This window comes from Heteronotia binoei, chromosome 7 (assembly GCF_032191835.1).
Source record: "Heteronotia binoei isolate CCM8104 ecotype False Entrance Well chromosome 7, APGP_CSIRO_Hbin_v1, whole genome shotgun sequence".
In the NCBI taxonomy this organism is placed as follows: domain Eukaryota; kingdom Metazoa; phylum Chordata; class Lepidosauria; order Squamata; family Gekkonidae; genus Heteronotia; species Heteronotia binoei.
The window spans coordinates 55,652,485-55,668,387 of NC_083229.1; the positions used below are offsets into that span (position 1 = coordinate 55,652,485).

The 15,903-nt window shown below is 40.9% G+C and overlaps 1 protein-coding gene across 1 annotated transcript; it reads left to right on the top strand.

The window, feature by feature from the left end:
• The first annotated feature begins 703 nt into the window (after positions 1-703).
• On the top strand, positions 704-15,047 carry TRAM1 (translocation associated membrane protein 1). Its single transcript, XM_060243656.1, has 11 exons — positions 704-1,058; positions 3,594-3,657; positions 4,983-5,104; positions 5,266-5,382; positions 5,825-5,883; positions 6,186-6,270; positions 6,925-6,995; positions 8,209-8,313; positions 8,516-8,659; positions 11,071-11,228; positions 11,948-15,047. The coding sequence occupies exons 1-11, from the start codon at positions 936-938 to the stop codon at positions 12,019-12,021; spliced, it is 1,122 nt and encodes a 373-aa protein (XP_060099639.1). The 5' UTR covers positions 704-935; the 3' UTR covers positions 12,022-15,047.
• Positions 15,048-15,903: the final 856 nt, after the last annotated feature.

Sequence of the window (15,903 nt, forward strand, 5' to 3'; positions counted from 1 at the left end):
TTTTTGGGTGACTGGGTGGGCTTGATCTTGTTTGTTTATACATTTACATACAATTCTGTATATGATTCTGTGTATATTTCTGTATTTTGAAATATTGTTTGAACTTTTTTTAAAAAAATACACTTTTTACATAGCCTAGTTGGGAGACCTGTAAAGGCACAGTGCGGGTGTTGAAGGGGAAAGGATTCAACGCTATGGGGAAGAAAAGGTTGTTTAAAGCTACTTTTATTGGTTGATAATTACGGCGCTAAAATTAACATAAGTTACACAGTAAATGGCTACAAAAATAATTCGATAATTTCATTTCACTAAGTCGCCTGAAACGTTCACTTGTTCATGTTGCAAACAAACCAAGGGCGATAATGCATCCACACACACACCTAAATACCTTGCGTTGGAGCTATGGTAGTAGATTGCCATCCCCTCCTCCCCCCACAGCTGCAGCCGCACTGGAGAGTTGCCACCCAGATGCTGTAAAATGGAGATCCCAAATCAAAGCGGAAGCTAGCCGGCCTGTCTGTGTGCCAATCTGGCCTTCTCTCTATGGTAAAGCGAGGGTGACTCCTTGGCTAAACGTCCACACACGCGCTCCGTGATTGGCTTAAGGCGGGGCGTGAAGCGGCGCCCGCCGTCCCGCCTATTATTGCGTGCAAGCCGTTGAGCAGCATAATAACGTCACGTTCCCAATTGGTCCTCTTGGGCAGCTGGTGGCGCTGTCGGCTTCTCAGAGGCTATGGCAATGGGGCGAAGCTTCTGTCTTGGGGCGGGGAGATGTGAAACGAGGAGTGGAGGTTTCTAGCGAAGGCGGCGGCTGCTGCTGCTGGGGGAGAGGCGGAGCGGGCGCCTGGGCTTCGTTCTCCTCCTCCTCCTCCTCCCGGGCCCCGCCGCAGAGAGCGCGAGCGGGGCTGTGGTGGCCGCCCTCTGCTGTGCCCGCCATGGGGATCCGCAAGAAGAGCAACAAGAACCCTCCCGTGCTCAGCCATGAGTTCATCGTGCAGAACCACGCGGACATCGTCTTCTGCATGGCCATGGTCTTCCTGCTCGGGCTTATGTTCGAGGTGAGGCATTCCCGCCCCCCTTCGGAGCCAGGGCTGGAGGACCCCGATGAGGGGGAGGCAGCAGGGTCGGTGGGGGAGAGTGAAAAGAGCAGATGCGGGGCTCCCGGCGACCTGCCCCTTCCTCTCCAGCGAGTTGGGAACAAAAAGTCAACTCACTTCTCGTGCCCGCGGTCGCCCCCAGGGACCTTCTTCTCACGCCGCCTGTCCCTGAGTGAGTGAAGCGTGCAGCTCTGGCTTGCGGGCGTCTGGGTCCACACGTCCTGCCTCAAGATAGTGCCTGGAGTGGGGAAGGGGCGTGAGCGCCTTGGAGCGGGAAAGCTTGGGGAGACGGGGCGGACCAGAGGTTCCGCGACCTCTCTTCCCGTGCCCGGCCATCTGGCCGCTTTCTCGTGCGTCTTATCTCTCTCCCACCGGAGCCCGTTTCTCAGAGTAGTGCATCAGCCTGCCGGCAGCATCCCCCTTTGCCCAGCGCCGCGGGCTGCCGCTGCCCGTCCTCCCTCCCTCCCGCGGGCCTGAAGTCAGCCTCTCTGCTGTTGGGCTGCAAGAGCCGCTTCATTCCTGCCCTCTGCCTCCTCTCCTGCTTCCCCTCTAAAGAGTGCCTCCATTCAGCTGTATCCTCCACGTCGTGGGGGAGAGGGCAAGGCTGGAACGTGAGAAGGGAGAGGTCAGGCTCAGCCGGTTTGCTTTGGGCACAGCCGTAGCTTGAACCTTGCAAAAGGACTGCACGCCACGCACGCCTCCCTCCTTCCCGTGTACGGCTGCCTGCCGAGCAGTTCCTGGTCTCGGCAAGGTTACGTGGCACTCGGAGCGCAAGCACTACGGGGAGGGCGAGGAGGGTTGGCCGGCTCGAAGCTCGTGGGGGCGGGAAGGCGTGTTGGGGGGAGAAGTGTGCAGTGGGAGCAGAGCAGGCTGGTCTCGGGTTGCCAGGGCTGGAGGGGGAGGGCTGAGAGGCGTCCCCCCGTCCTTTGTGTACCAGTGGCGGAACTACAAGCCCCATGGGGCGCTGCGGCAGACGGCCCCTCCTCTCCCCACGGCTCCGGGGAAGATGAAGTGGGCGGTGACGTGTACATTGAGAACTCTCAGTGGACTGAAGGGGTTTTGTAGGCTGCATATACAGCCGGGAAGTCTCCCATGCCCAGCACATCCCCCATCCCCCAAAAAGTGCATGTGGAGGCTCAGGTTTACAGTCTTATGTTAAAAGGAAAAAACACCCTTGGATCTGTGAGAAAACAGTAAAATGACTCCCACATCTGGGTACCTAATATATATCTGGAGGAAGGTTATGGAAGGCTTCCGTCTTCAATCTTTATGTATTGTCCCCCCCCCCCCCACCGCAAGCAGATGTATAACCGTTCCAGTGTTAAAGATCTGAAAACAAAACTTTAAAGTCTTGTTGCAGAAGTACTAGAGCCCTATCTCTTATTATACTTTCAGAAAGTTCTGCACAGCAGGAGAAATTGATGTGCTTTTAATAAGTCTGCAACACATCTTATATTCCCTTTGAAGAGACTGTGAACTGCAAAGTTTACTCTGCAAACTGAAAAGACCAATTCTCTCTCCTGCAACCATGTTGTTCTTCTTCCACACACCCATTTTTCTCATTTTTGTACTGTACATTTTTTTAGCCTAATGAATACTGTTAGGGAGCTTGAAAAATTAAAGATGGACAATTAAAAATAACTTTGCAACAAAGCCTCATTGTAGCTTTTCTTCCCTCACTAGGTGGATGTTACCAGTTGCTCTTGGTGCTAGAAACTCATGACAGCTGTTGGGGTTGGGGGAGAGGTAGCTCTGTGTAAAAAGTTTGCACCTCCTGTTGCTGCTTTGTACTACACGTACACTTTGTAGCAATAAAGTTTAATGCAGTAAACTGAACTGGTGATTTGATCTTTGCATGTCCTTCATTAACAGTAACTTTTAAAAGAGCTTGCAAATTCTGGTGTTGAACCTGCGTCGGATCACCTGTGAATGATATCCTGATGCTGAATTTAGTCAGACATAAGATAACTTGGGAATAAATATTTGTACAATGTTTTATGAAGTACTGGTTGAAATTAACCAGCGTTGCACAATGATCAGTAATTAATATACTCCCTGCAGTTATTTGGCTGCTGTGATCATGTGAACCTCTTGTCTGGTTCTCTTATGGCAAGCAAAGATTGCTTCCACGTGATGTGGTAAAGAAGCTTATGGACGTGTTTCTTTTGGCCACAAATGGCAGGTGTTTAAAGGTCAACAGGCGTTTTTATACATACCTTTGGAATGGTGAGCTGGGCATTTAACTGCTGTTCTAGACTATTGGGTATTCTACTAAAATATACCAAAGTGTTATGTCAGCTGTTTCTTATAATCCTGTGTTCGGTATTCTTGCATTTTAGCTAGTTAGCCAAATTGAATCTATGGTTATATGCAGTTTATATAGGTTTAAAAATAAAAGCCAGTTTATTTTATTTCAGTGGGTACTGCTTCTGTGTCTTAGACACAGTACATTTGTTTATCTACAGTAATAGCTTATTCTGCTTTATTTTGTTTCAGGTTACAGCAAAAGCAGCTGTTGTCTTCGTTACACTTCAATACAATGTTACTATTTCTGCTACAGGTAAAGTTCAGTTTAGATACTTGGATGTTTGTCCTATAAAGTAGGACATTCCTACATTGCTAGTATGTTGAGTTGTCATACTGGCAATTACCATTTCTATTGCTTGTTGCACCAACAGGTATCTTCTCATGAGATGATGTGCCAGATGTTGCATTAGCCCAGTGGCTAATTTAGTGAATTTTTATTCTTTCTCAAAGGAGCTCAGTGTAGTGTACATTGACCTGTGCCCTTCTTCATTATATTTTTGACAATCCTGTGAGGTGGGTTAGGCTGAGAATGTATTATTAGCCCAAGGTCACCCAGCAACCTTCATGCCAAAGTGGTGATTTGAACCTGACTTCCCCCAGATACTGTTCTAACACTCTAATTAACTTCAAATCATGAAAGGCATGAAGAAATATCACAGCAGATGTTCTGGTTCAAAGTGGCAGTTGGTTAGTAACAAGACTGATTTTGATCCAGATGTGTCATACTTGACACAGAGCTGAAGTCTTGACCAGGGTTAGGAGTCACTGCAAATTGAGTTACTGCATTCTGAATATTCACAAGGATAGGTACCCCATCTTAGAAGCAGCTTTTGTGGGGCTGTGGGAGGCTGCAGGAAGGAGGAAAGATCAGTCATATAAATTCTGTTCCACTGTACTTCATTCACAGTTTATTGATCCAACCCATTCACTTTGTAAGAGCTCAGTGTTGCAGAGTGGTTAAGCTGCAGTACTGCAGTCCTAAGCTCTGCTCATGACCTGAGTTCGATCCCGGCAGAAGCTGGGCTCAGGTAGCCCGCTCAAGGTTGACTCAGCCTTCCATCCTTCTGAGGTCAGTAAAATGAGTTGCTGGGGGGAAAGTGTAGATGACTGGGGAAGGCAATGGCAAACCACCCCATAAAAAGTCTGCCATGAAAACATCGTGATGCAGCGTCACCCCAGAGTCAGAAATGACTGGTGCTTGCGCAGGGGACTACCTTTACCTTTATTCGCTTTGTAGCCTGTGGACTCTGTAGCAAATATTAGGCATCAGTATCAGTTGCTTTCATCTAGAAGTAAACTTTATGCTGCTGTAGGACCTAAACCAGATTTTGAATGTGGTGTCTGAAAGTGCAAAGGGTTTGTTTTAATATCATAAGGTACAACATGGACGGTCATATTCTTATTAACAGTGCTGTTTGCTAACTAGAAATAAAGAACATGGACTATATTTTGTAGCATTATTTTTTAGTACAAAATGCTAACAATTTATTGTTCCTCAATTCCAGGTGTAAATTGGAAAAAAAGTGAAGTTAAAGTAACCTTTTTATGACTATATACTTTTATTTTCTTTTTTAATAGAAGAACAGCCTATGGAAACAGTCACACTCTATCACTATGGCATCAAAGATCTGGCTACTGTTTTCTTCTATATGTTGGTAGCAATAATTATACATGCTATTATTCAAGAATATGTGTTAGATGTAAGTATTGTCTTTTGAGACTTTGTTACTGTTATGATGATTGATTGCATAGATGCATTTGTAGACTTCAGAAACTGAAAATGAGAACCTGGCATGTTCTTAACGAACATATAATGAAAGTTTTCATGAATATCAGTAACCTAAATAACTTTTTCTTTTAGAAAATTAACAGGCGAATGCACTTTTCCAAAACAAAGCATAGCAAATTCAATGAATCTGGACAACTCAGTGCATTCTACCTTTTTTCCTGTGTTTGGGGGACCAGCATTCTTGTGTCTGTGAGTATCTCACTTCATATACCTGGAATAAACTGATTTGCAAGTTTTAATTCTAGTCTGTTTTAACCCTAGTTCATCTTGTAACTGATCCAAACTGTATCAAAAATAGTGCAATGATACTCATTTGTATAAAGGGACGTGAGACTTAATGATTGCAGGTACAGCCTAGAAAGCGAGAGACTGGGATTGGGTCAGCATTATTAGTAGCTGAAAGGATTCTTCTTGAGCCAAACTTTGTATGGTGTTCTTACCTATATATGAGTCTGGGAGCTGGTCTGATTAAACTAAAGTCTTGCAGTCTCCTGTTCTGTGTGTTGGTTTTTGAAATGTTCTGTTCTCTGTCACTTGGGGAACACAGAAGTAGTTGCTATTTAGTTAAGGCATTTGACAGGAGAGTCTGTCTTATATGCCAATAAAAAGTCTCAATATTTTGGAATTTCAGGAGAATTATGTATCTGATCCAACTTCACTCTGGAGAGACTACCCACATACAATGATGCCGTAAGTACCATAGTGTTTGTTGATGTTCTCCCCCTCCCATTTAATCAAATAAACTGCTTCAAGGTATTCAGGTAACTGTATTAAGATGATAGAGAAAGTACATTTCCTTGTTTTTATAATGTACGCTCCAAAAATTCATTATCTCTGAATTTGGTGTTCTGTGGCCACCATACCATCACTCTTGAATCTGCTAATTTCATGAGATGTTTCAGATGAGTTTTCAGTGTAACATCTCGTATGTTAATGCACTCTTGCATGAAATACTTAATTTGAATTTTAAATATTCCTACTGTGTTATGCAGGTTTCAAATGAAGTTTTTCTACATCTCACAGTTGGCATACTGGTTCCATGCCTTTCCTGAACTCTACTTTCAGAAGACAAAAAAAGTAAGCCTACACAAATATTCTTATTTATCTAGCTAGTAAAGAGGAACAGGAACTTGGAAACTATTTTAAAGTAGCTGGTTACAACCAGTCTATTCACAGATGACAGTGCTTTGAGATTCTGTGTTCTTTAATTCTGCCTTGTGCTTGTCTTTTAACTTTGAACATTAATTGTTTTCTCTGGTGTTTTATATGTTTGCCTTTGCAAAGGCAGGGAAAAGTTGCGGTCTTGTGAATATTCATTTGATGTATTTGAAACTTTATATACTACCTTTCCAGAGGCCTGCTCAAGGTGGCTGACAAAGTTTTTAAAAATGCATTAACATCACAAAAATGAAAATGTGAAAATAGTAAATAAAACACTCAACAAGCCTAAGATGATAATCATAAAGCAAAACTCAGGGTAGAAGCAGATCATGAAAATATCTTAAAATTGGAATCCATTATACTTTAAAAGTCTGAGTACAACAAACATTGATGGATTAGCTATTTGGCAAGGTTCCATGCTACTAAAAATGTCAGAGTGATCTGTAGACAATAGTAGAATAAATACAAATAAAGATTGTGGTGATTGGACAATATCCAGCAACTGGCAATAGCCTTTATATTGATGTTTCCCTGTTGTGCTTTTTAAAATGTATATATTGTTTTTTGTAGGAAGACATTCCTCGCCAGCTTGTTTATATTGGACTGTATCTTTTCCATATTACAGGAGCTTATCTGTTAAAGTAAGTGCTTTGGACACATTTCAAAGCATATTAAAGTGTACAAAGTGTAAGGTACATATGTGATAATTAATAATTGTAATGCTATTAAATATGTGTAATTTTTGAATACTTAAGTATCTTATATTTCTCCCGTTCCCTCTCTTTCAGTAAATAAACAAAACACAGAAATTGAGTGGATGCTGAAATTTGAGACAGAATTATGTGGGAAACTTACCTAGTTTCATTGGGCTCTCTTAGGTCTAAAGGGAGGTCACAAGGAAGGTGTCACATTACAGTGGAGGTATTGAAAGCAAGTGTAGGAATCATGCTCATGTTTGAATATTGATATTAAAATCTGCCTGAAATTTCCACAGCAGTCTTAATATCATAAACAAATGCTGCATTACAGTATATTTTTGCCTTTCTTCATCTTTGACAAAAGATGAGTGTTTGAACCTTAAACATAAAACAGGACGTACGTCATAAATGGGTATAGTTAGGGATGGGCACAGACTGACAAATGAACCCTGGTTCATGGTTCACAAACTAGGGGTTCGAGAGAACGTATCTCCCATGATCTGCTCATGGACCTCCATGAGGCAGATCATGAGGTTAATTGGAATGTTTGTGTGGGCTCCAAAGGCATTCCGGAAGCACAGACTAGTTCATGTCATGGAGAAATTCATGGTTCACAGTTCATGAAAACCATGAACCTCCATTTTTCCTGTTCGTGCTCACCCCAAAGTATAGTATGTTTCAGTTGGATCTTGTCAAGCTATACTTTTTATTGTGGTTACACCTTGCCTGACATTTTTCAAAATATACACAGGGGTCAAACTGGCTGGAACTGTGCCCTGAATGCATGTATCTAATTTCATTAACTCAGCCTTCAGTGAAGTAATTGTAGTACAGATAAATTGAATTACCCAGTATTTACTTACAGATAAATCTGCCAGTTTGACTGCATTAGTGGCTGAGTATTTTGCTATTGTACTATATAAGGGTCTTTATATATTCAGAAAAAGGCAATGAACATCTGATCAATTCTGTTTTTAAGTATTCTTTCTTGGTGACATTGTCTTAATTGTTTCTTTCATTTTAGATCCTGTTTGTATTTTTTTTAATTCATTATTTTATTATGCCATTAAAAGTTTTGAAACTTGAATGCAAATAGGCAAGTGAAAACCAATTATTGACCAGTTATCAGCATACTTGGTTTTTCTTCTTTTAACAGTTTGACCCATCTTGGGCTGGTTCTCCTTGTGTTGCATTACTTTGTGGAATTTCTCTTCCACATCTCTAGACTGTTTTACTTCAGTGATGAAAAATACCAAAAAGGGTAAGTATGTGAAATATAATTTATCACATAAAAATGTGCCCAGGATGTTACTGGCTTCTGGAAATGCCACTTACCTACATACCGTAGGTGGTAATTTTTCAGTTCAATAAAAACTCTATTGAATACCACTGTGATTTTAAAAACTAAGTATTTTGATGGATTAACTGTACAGTGATCAAATGGATTTGCTTCTTCCTTCTAGGTTTTCACTTTGGGCAATTCTTTTTGTGTTGGGAAGACTTCTGACCTTGATTCTTTCTGTCCTCACTGTTGGATTTGGCCTTGCTCGAGCAGAGAATCAAACATTGGATGTTAGTTCTGGAAACTTCAATGTGCTACCAGTCAGGTAGAGCGCAGAGCTATATTGTTTATTGTTGGCTGTTACCATCCTTAATTAATGTGAGCTCTGTGTTCAGAGGCAATGTACCTCTTGCTGGAGGGCTACAGTATTTTTATTTCCAGAGAAAACATAAGCAAGACACATAGCTACTCACAGTGGAAAAGATGCTAAGCTAAATGAATGCTGCTGGATTGAACTAATGGTGGTTCTTTAAACCTCAAGTTCTTTAAAACAGGTCGTTAATCTGAACCTCCTCCCTAGCCCAAAAACCTGTTGAGGGAACTTTTTTCCGCCTTGTGAATCAGAGCTGAACTCAAGCCTAAAATTGCTTGGTGGCTTTGAATATGAACCAAACTCACCTTTTTGTGGGTGTAAAAGTTCAGCTGAAATTCAAGGCAAAGACACTTTAGATTCAGATTCATTTCCGGTCCACAGGGAAAACAAACAGAGAAACCCACTCTGAATCAGTTTTTGGGCTGAGATTCAGGTTCCGTTGACTCTTGGTTTATAATGATTATTTTGTCTAAACTAGTTTTAATTGTCTTGTTAGAATATGACCAAACTTATGTGGGTAGGTCTTGCAGAATGCCTGGATAATGGATAAGTTGGGTAAATGATCAGTTTTTATACAGGATTTTGCTGGCTTGGGATGTATAACAGTAAATTTAGATTATTGGGATGGATTAGCTATCCAAGCATTCATACTATGAAAGTATTAGATTAGTGATGTGTAGATTTTGCCCTGTATTCTGTAAAACAAATCTGGTTTCGGCCAATCTATGATTGTTGTGGCCAGTAGATGCTAGTCAGTATCATGACCAGTGTTCCTTCTAAGTTGCGTTAGTTGAGCTAGCTCACAGTTCTTTTAACCTCTGGCTCACACATGTTTGTCTTAGGAAGAATGGCCCCATAACAAACTAATTTATGCAGTAGCTCACAACTTTAATGCCAGTAGTTTACAAAGTAGAATTTTTGCTCACAGGACTCCTCAGCTTAGATTATTGGTCATGACTTAGAGGAAGTATTGGTCATAACAGGTTTATGGATTGGATGCAAAGATGCTGTTTGGTTGACAGGATGGTACTTAAACTAGTACAGAGGCACTTTCATTGGCAGGGGGAGGAATAGTGATGAATCACTAACCCCAGGAACAGTATTTCAGTGGACTGCAGCAGGAGGGATGTTGTGGAAAAGTCTTATTCCACAGGCTTTGCTGCACTGATGTTAATTTTAATCAGACTTTGTCCTTTAAAACAGGGGTGTCAAATGTCCAGCCTACAGGCCAGAACCAGCCAACCCAGGGCTTTAATCAGCCCCCCCCCCGCCCAGCTCTATTCTCCTCCCTCCCCCTCCTGTCCTTCCCCTTTGAAGTTCTGAGGCTGCTGAAGTTCCCTGCCTTTTCTGCCTTGTCTGGCTGCAGCATGAAACAAAGCTGCAAAGAAAATGCGGAGTGGATTTTCCATTAAGGTTTCTGTGCCCAGATAGCTAGGGCCCAGAAACCATTCCACATTTTCCTTGCAATTTTGTGCAGTTTCAGCGTTCCTATAACCGGTTGAATCTCATGCTTCCTGGAATTGTGTCCTTACAAATAAGGGTTGGTGCTTTGAGCCAACTTGTCTCTGCTAAGTGGACATGAGAACTGATGCTTAGTAAGTATTCTAACTTGGGAACCCACAGCTAAAGGGGGATAATTACGCTGGAAAGCCATTGCCTATCTGAGTAGAGTGGGGGGAGAGAAGTTTGCAATACCATTTCATTGTTTTCCCAGGGTCAGAGCATTGTCAGATCCAGCCCTCCTAACAAATGAGGCCGACACCCCTGTTTTTAAAATATTCAGCTTTTTGTCCTCCAGCCATTGCCAGTTCCATTCATCCAAAACACTACAGATGTCCTGAAAGAGTCTGGTCTTGATTTCAGATTAAGTTTCTGTAGACTCTGCAATCAGAAAACAGTACCATTTCTGGAAGTACTCTGTCGTAATATTATATGCTGTACATATACTATATTCCAGTGTGGTATAGTGAAGAATATTTTGTGTTCAATTATTTATTCCATAGTATAATACATAAAGAAGAACTGGCCCTCGGAGTATCATAAATGTCGCACTGCTGATTAGAGCATGAGATGTTATCTTGTTTCATAACAGCATGGCTTGGCTATTGCATGGGACAGGGAGAACTCCCCATTATGGTGGAGTCAGAACATGCTTTTAATGGTTTGCATTCTTATCATATAATTGTCTAATGTTGGCATACCATAGGTTTTCTTATGCTACAGTCTTGTTTTTTCCAGTGATAGAGATTTTAAAATGGTCTTTCACAAAATTCCTCCCGAGTGAAAACAGTTTTCCTGAGCTTTTTTTTTTTTTTTAATTTAGATACTTTCCAACATTCTAATAGTTTCTCTTTCATTTGTAGAATCAGTGTGTTGGCTTCCATCTGTTTAACTCAGGCCTTTATGATGTGGAAGTTCATTAATTTTCAGCTAAGAAGATGGAGAGAACATTCCTCCCCTCCCCAACCAGTAAAGAAGAAGTTTGTGACAACTAAAGGCAGGCCATCCAAAAAAGAAAGAGGTTTGTGCTTCAGTAGCTTATTCTCCACTTTCGGAAAGGGGAAGGGCTAAGAGTAGGGTTCTAAGCAGATGAAACACACAGCAAAAACCTTTTGACCAAAAATATTTATAGCAAATTAATGTTAGGCTTTGCCTGGGTGAACATCGATATCTCTTTTGTTGGGGATTACTCATTTTTACATGCTGCAGTAATGAGCAGTCCCTAAGGATAAAAAGGCCTTTTCTGCTCCCCACGTGATCACAAGTGATCTTTCCATGGTCTTCTAGCACTATACAAAGTAGTTTCCAAGTGTGTACAGATGTGTAGAGTATAGATGTAAAAACTGTTTAACAAAACAACTATTTTTAAAAAAAAAATCTAAAAACTGGCTGTTTAAATGTTAGCCCCTCTTAACAAGTAAGGGAGAAATGAAGGAGAGTAAGGGCCTCCTGTCCATTCATCAGAATTAAGCTGGCTTCCATTGACCTTCACAGAGCCCAGATCGCTTTGAATCCTGACAAGGAGAGTTAACTGGGCTCAGCAAGAGATGGTCATCTATTTGCCTTCTTGAGCCCATAGTGCAAGGGGGAGAAGAGAGTTTTCTACCCCTAATCTTTATTCTGAAGCTAGACTTTCTAATGTGATACCTTCTGTTTAAAAAAAAGGGGTATAAGCATTTTTGGTTTTAGATTTTGATGTCTGCGGGAAAGTTAACCCTAAATGTATTTTCTTATTTGTAGAAAATGGAATAAATGGAGCATTGACCTCAAATGGAGCAGACTCACCTCGTAGCAGGAAAGAAAAATCCTCTTAAAACAAAACTTTATTAAGTTAATTGACTAATATCCCCAAAGAGAACTGCTTTTTACGTTGGAAAGTCCTTCAGCACCAGAATTCTTACTGTTAACAACAAAAAATAAAATCAATGCTTTTTGATTATTGCTACCATAATGTTTATGTGCAACTTTTAAAAACATTTTAACTGAAAAGGGGGCCACCTTATTTTTAGCATCTTTGAAAATGTTTTGAACATTAATCAAAATTCACTTGCCAAAAATCAGTAATTCAGTTTTTCATTCCTTCCAGCTTTACAGTTGTGATGTAGCCCATTCCAAAAATGTTATGAAGTTTGTTTGAGGATTTGAAGATAAAAGTAATACCATATCTGTTGTTAGATATTCTCTAATGCTTAAGTGTATGTTATGATTTTTCCAATTCAGAACAGAATTTGTAAAGCACCAAAAGAGGTAGGTAATACCTACAGTGGTTCAAGAAATTCCCTTATTAAAATACAGTTTGACTGATTGAAATGTTCCAGAGTATATATGTGTGTGTTGTCAAGGAATCTGTTGTGTACATTGTGGGTATTGTTGGAATCAGGGTTTGAGGAGGTTTGTTGTTTGGTGGTTTAGGGCATCCTATCTTGAGAACCAGCTTAAAAACATGTTTACATCTTAAATTCATACTGAGTTGCTGCTAGAGCAGTTTTCAGTTTGGCATGCTAGCTCTTTTTTTCAGTGTTGTCCTTTTTGGTTTTCTTCCATGTAATTTGCTAGGTGTCAGCTAACTTAGTGGAGCCAATGAGAACTGGATTCCTCCTTAAATTAGGAGCGGCACATAAAACATGTTGCAAGAAGTAGCTGTGAAGGAGTTGATGGTACTAAAATACAGTGCTGCTTGATAAAGTTCCCCCAATACAAGGAAAATTTAGACTGCTATTACAACAGCTGGGGGGAAATACCTTTTTGCATGCCTACCACCATCTCCATTTCTTCCCCCATTCAATGACTGGTAGTCTGTAACCTTGGTATTTCTGCAGTAGGGAGTGAACTGTATGTATTTGATTATAAAGAGCATGGCATGCAAGCAATCGTTTGGGATGACAATGGTCATGAAATGCATATTGTTTTTACACATCAAAATATTAGTGGGATAAGCTTCAGTAAGAATATCATTTGAGAATCACCTTGTTTTAATTATACTATATGAATATATACCAGGTAGAATTCTTGCAGATGAAAGCTGCTATACAGCACCAGATAATCAAACAAATGGCTCAGCCTGACTACCCTGCAAGTGGATTTTGATGGTGGTCAAAAATATCATCAAATTGCAGCCAACTCACAGCAATCACATAGGGTTTTCAAGGCAAGAGATAATAGAGGTGGTTTGCCATTGCCTGTCACTGCATAGTGACCTTTAACTTCCTTGGTGGTCTTCCATCCAAGTATGAGCCAGGGCTGACCCTGCTTAGCTTCCACAATCAGGCCAGTTTGAGCTATCCAAGTTAGGGACCTGTGGATTTTAACAAGGTCCAGATAATTGCTTCAGAGTGGGAGTCTAGTGTTTGCACAAGATGTAGCCATGTTAGGGTTGCCAATCCCCAGGTAGAGACAGGGAGTCCCCCAGTTTGGAGGCCCTTCCCTCACTTCAGGGTCATCAGAACCGGGGGTGGGGGGAGGGAAATGTCTGCTGGGCACTGTATTATTCCCTATGGAGACCAATTCCCATAGGATATAATGGAGAATTGATCTGTGGGTATTTTGGGTGGGGGGGGCTGTTTTTTGAGGTAGAGGGACCAAATTTGCAGCATAGCATCCAGTGCCTCTCCTCAAAACACCCTCCAAGTTTCAAAAAGATTGGACCAGGGGGTCCAATTCTTTGAGCCCCAAAATGTGTCCCTATCCTTCATTATTTCCAGTGGAGGGAAGGCATTTAAAAAGGTGTCCTGTCCTTTTAAATGTGATAGTCAGAACTCCCTTTGGAGTTCAGTTATGCTTATCACAACCTTGCTCCTGGTTCTACCCCCAAAGACCCCAGATATTTCTTGAATTGGACTTGGCAACCCTAAGCCATGTACAGGAAGGAAACATTCTGTGAAAAGCCACTGAAGTCCCCATCGCTTAACTAATTTGCTGTACTTATATAGTTGGATTGCATTTAATCAGAGTAGAAACCTGAAATGTTACCTTAATGGGGTTTCATTGTGAGGTTTGACTATCTTGCCCAGATCATTAGTATCACTGGGTTAGGGAGGAGAAAAGCTCAGAACAGTTGCCAACTCTGATCTTTGAAAGGGGAACAAACCCCAGCCTTCCCTGACTGTCCTTTGCTTGATCTTAAAAATGGTATAGCAATAAGAATCAGGGGCATCTAGCAGCACTACCATGCAGCTGGAATAAGATCTTTATACCTGATTAGATGAAATACTCATAGGAGTATAGTTGCATGGTTTATATGAGCAGAATGGTCCAGTATCAACCATGCCAAAGCAGCCACACAGTCCACGTAGGGTGTTAGAGTGTGAATAACTTACAAAACTTCTGTTTCTCTAACCTTGTCCCCTTCAATAGATATGGAAAATTAATGTTCTGTCCCTATGAAGTGGGTAAAACTGCCCCACCTTTCATGGGCATACTTTTCACCACAAAAACAGCCATGCTTTGGTATAGCATGTCTGCATCCTTTGGACCTAGCCTGTTTATACCTGCAAGCTCTTAAAACAATGCTTCATTGGACTAGGAATGTGGTGTTTGAATGTTTTCTTAGCTGGAATAACTGGATTACTTTGTTCAGTTACATTTCATGTAAATCTTCGTTAATTTTAGCTTTTTCTTCCTGCCTGAGGCAGTGCTTTATGAAAATTCAAACTTTACAAAATGGTTCCAATAAAATGTAATGGTAACTATATGCATTTTTGTTTCACAAACAGGGAGATCATGCCTGATTATATTTCTGGAAGGATTTTTTCAAGATGTATAGGAAATAACAAGGGTTTGATATACTGTTGTTCCTTTAATGTACATTTCTAATAATTCTTAATAAAAGAATGAAAATGTATCTTTTTTCTGTTTTGTTTAAGAGTAGGAAGTTCAAATTTGATCAGAAAATAGTAGTTTAATTGTTTGGGAGGAAAACTGTAAGGCAAATGATACTTTAAACCACTGTTACCTGTTTTAATGTTATAACCAATTGTGTATTCAAATAGTACGTACTTGTCTAACTAGAGAGTGAAACTGAAATTAACTGTCACTTCATCTTGAATGTTTATCTAACACTAACTGTAGGCTAGGTGCTTTGCTTCTGTGGGAAGCCTCTTTTTAAAAATAGTGCTTTCTATAAAGTCAGATTTGACTGTCAATTCCAAAGTGCCAAAACACAGATTTGAAGTTCCACTTGCCATAATCTCCCCCTACTTTGTGAGTTTGCCAAATAATTACTTCAGATTATTATACATCCCAGAGGGACATATTTTGATATGTCCTTTTGATATGTGCATCAGTGCCTAACTATATGAAAACTAGCAATGTGAAGCCAAGTTCTGCAGTTAATAGTCTGAAATAAATTAGCCACTACCTAGCAGTAAACCACAAAGATGAATGCTTTCCTGCTTGTGTTTTCTTATTGGCCCTCTAAAGACGATTAATTATTAAGGTGTCACAAGACTCTTTCTTGTATCTTGCTGCAAAACACTTTACACCACTTTCCCACTTGAATTTGTTTGCTTAGAAGCCATATTTCTCCTTGTCTTCAGAGAGCTTTCTCAAAAGGCTGATTGGCATTATGTAGCCTTTTCATACAATGGTGTAGCATATTAACCATACAGTACACCTGTGAGGTAGGTTAGGCCAGGACTCAACAAAACTCAGGTTATCATGGTACCTAGTATTTTCAGCAATTATTTCACTGTAGTGTC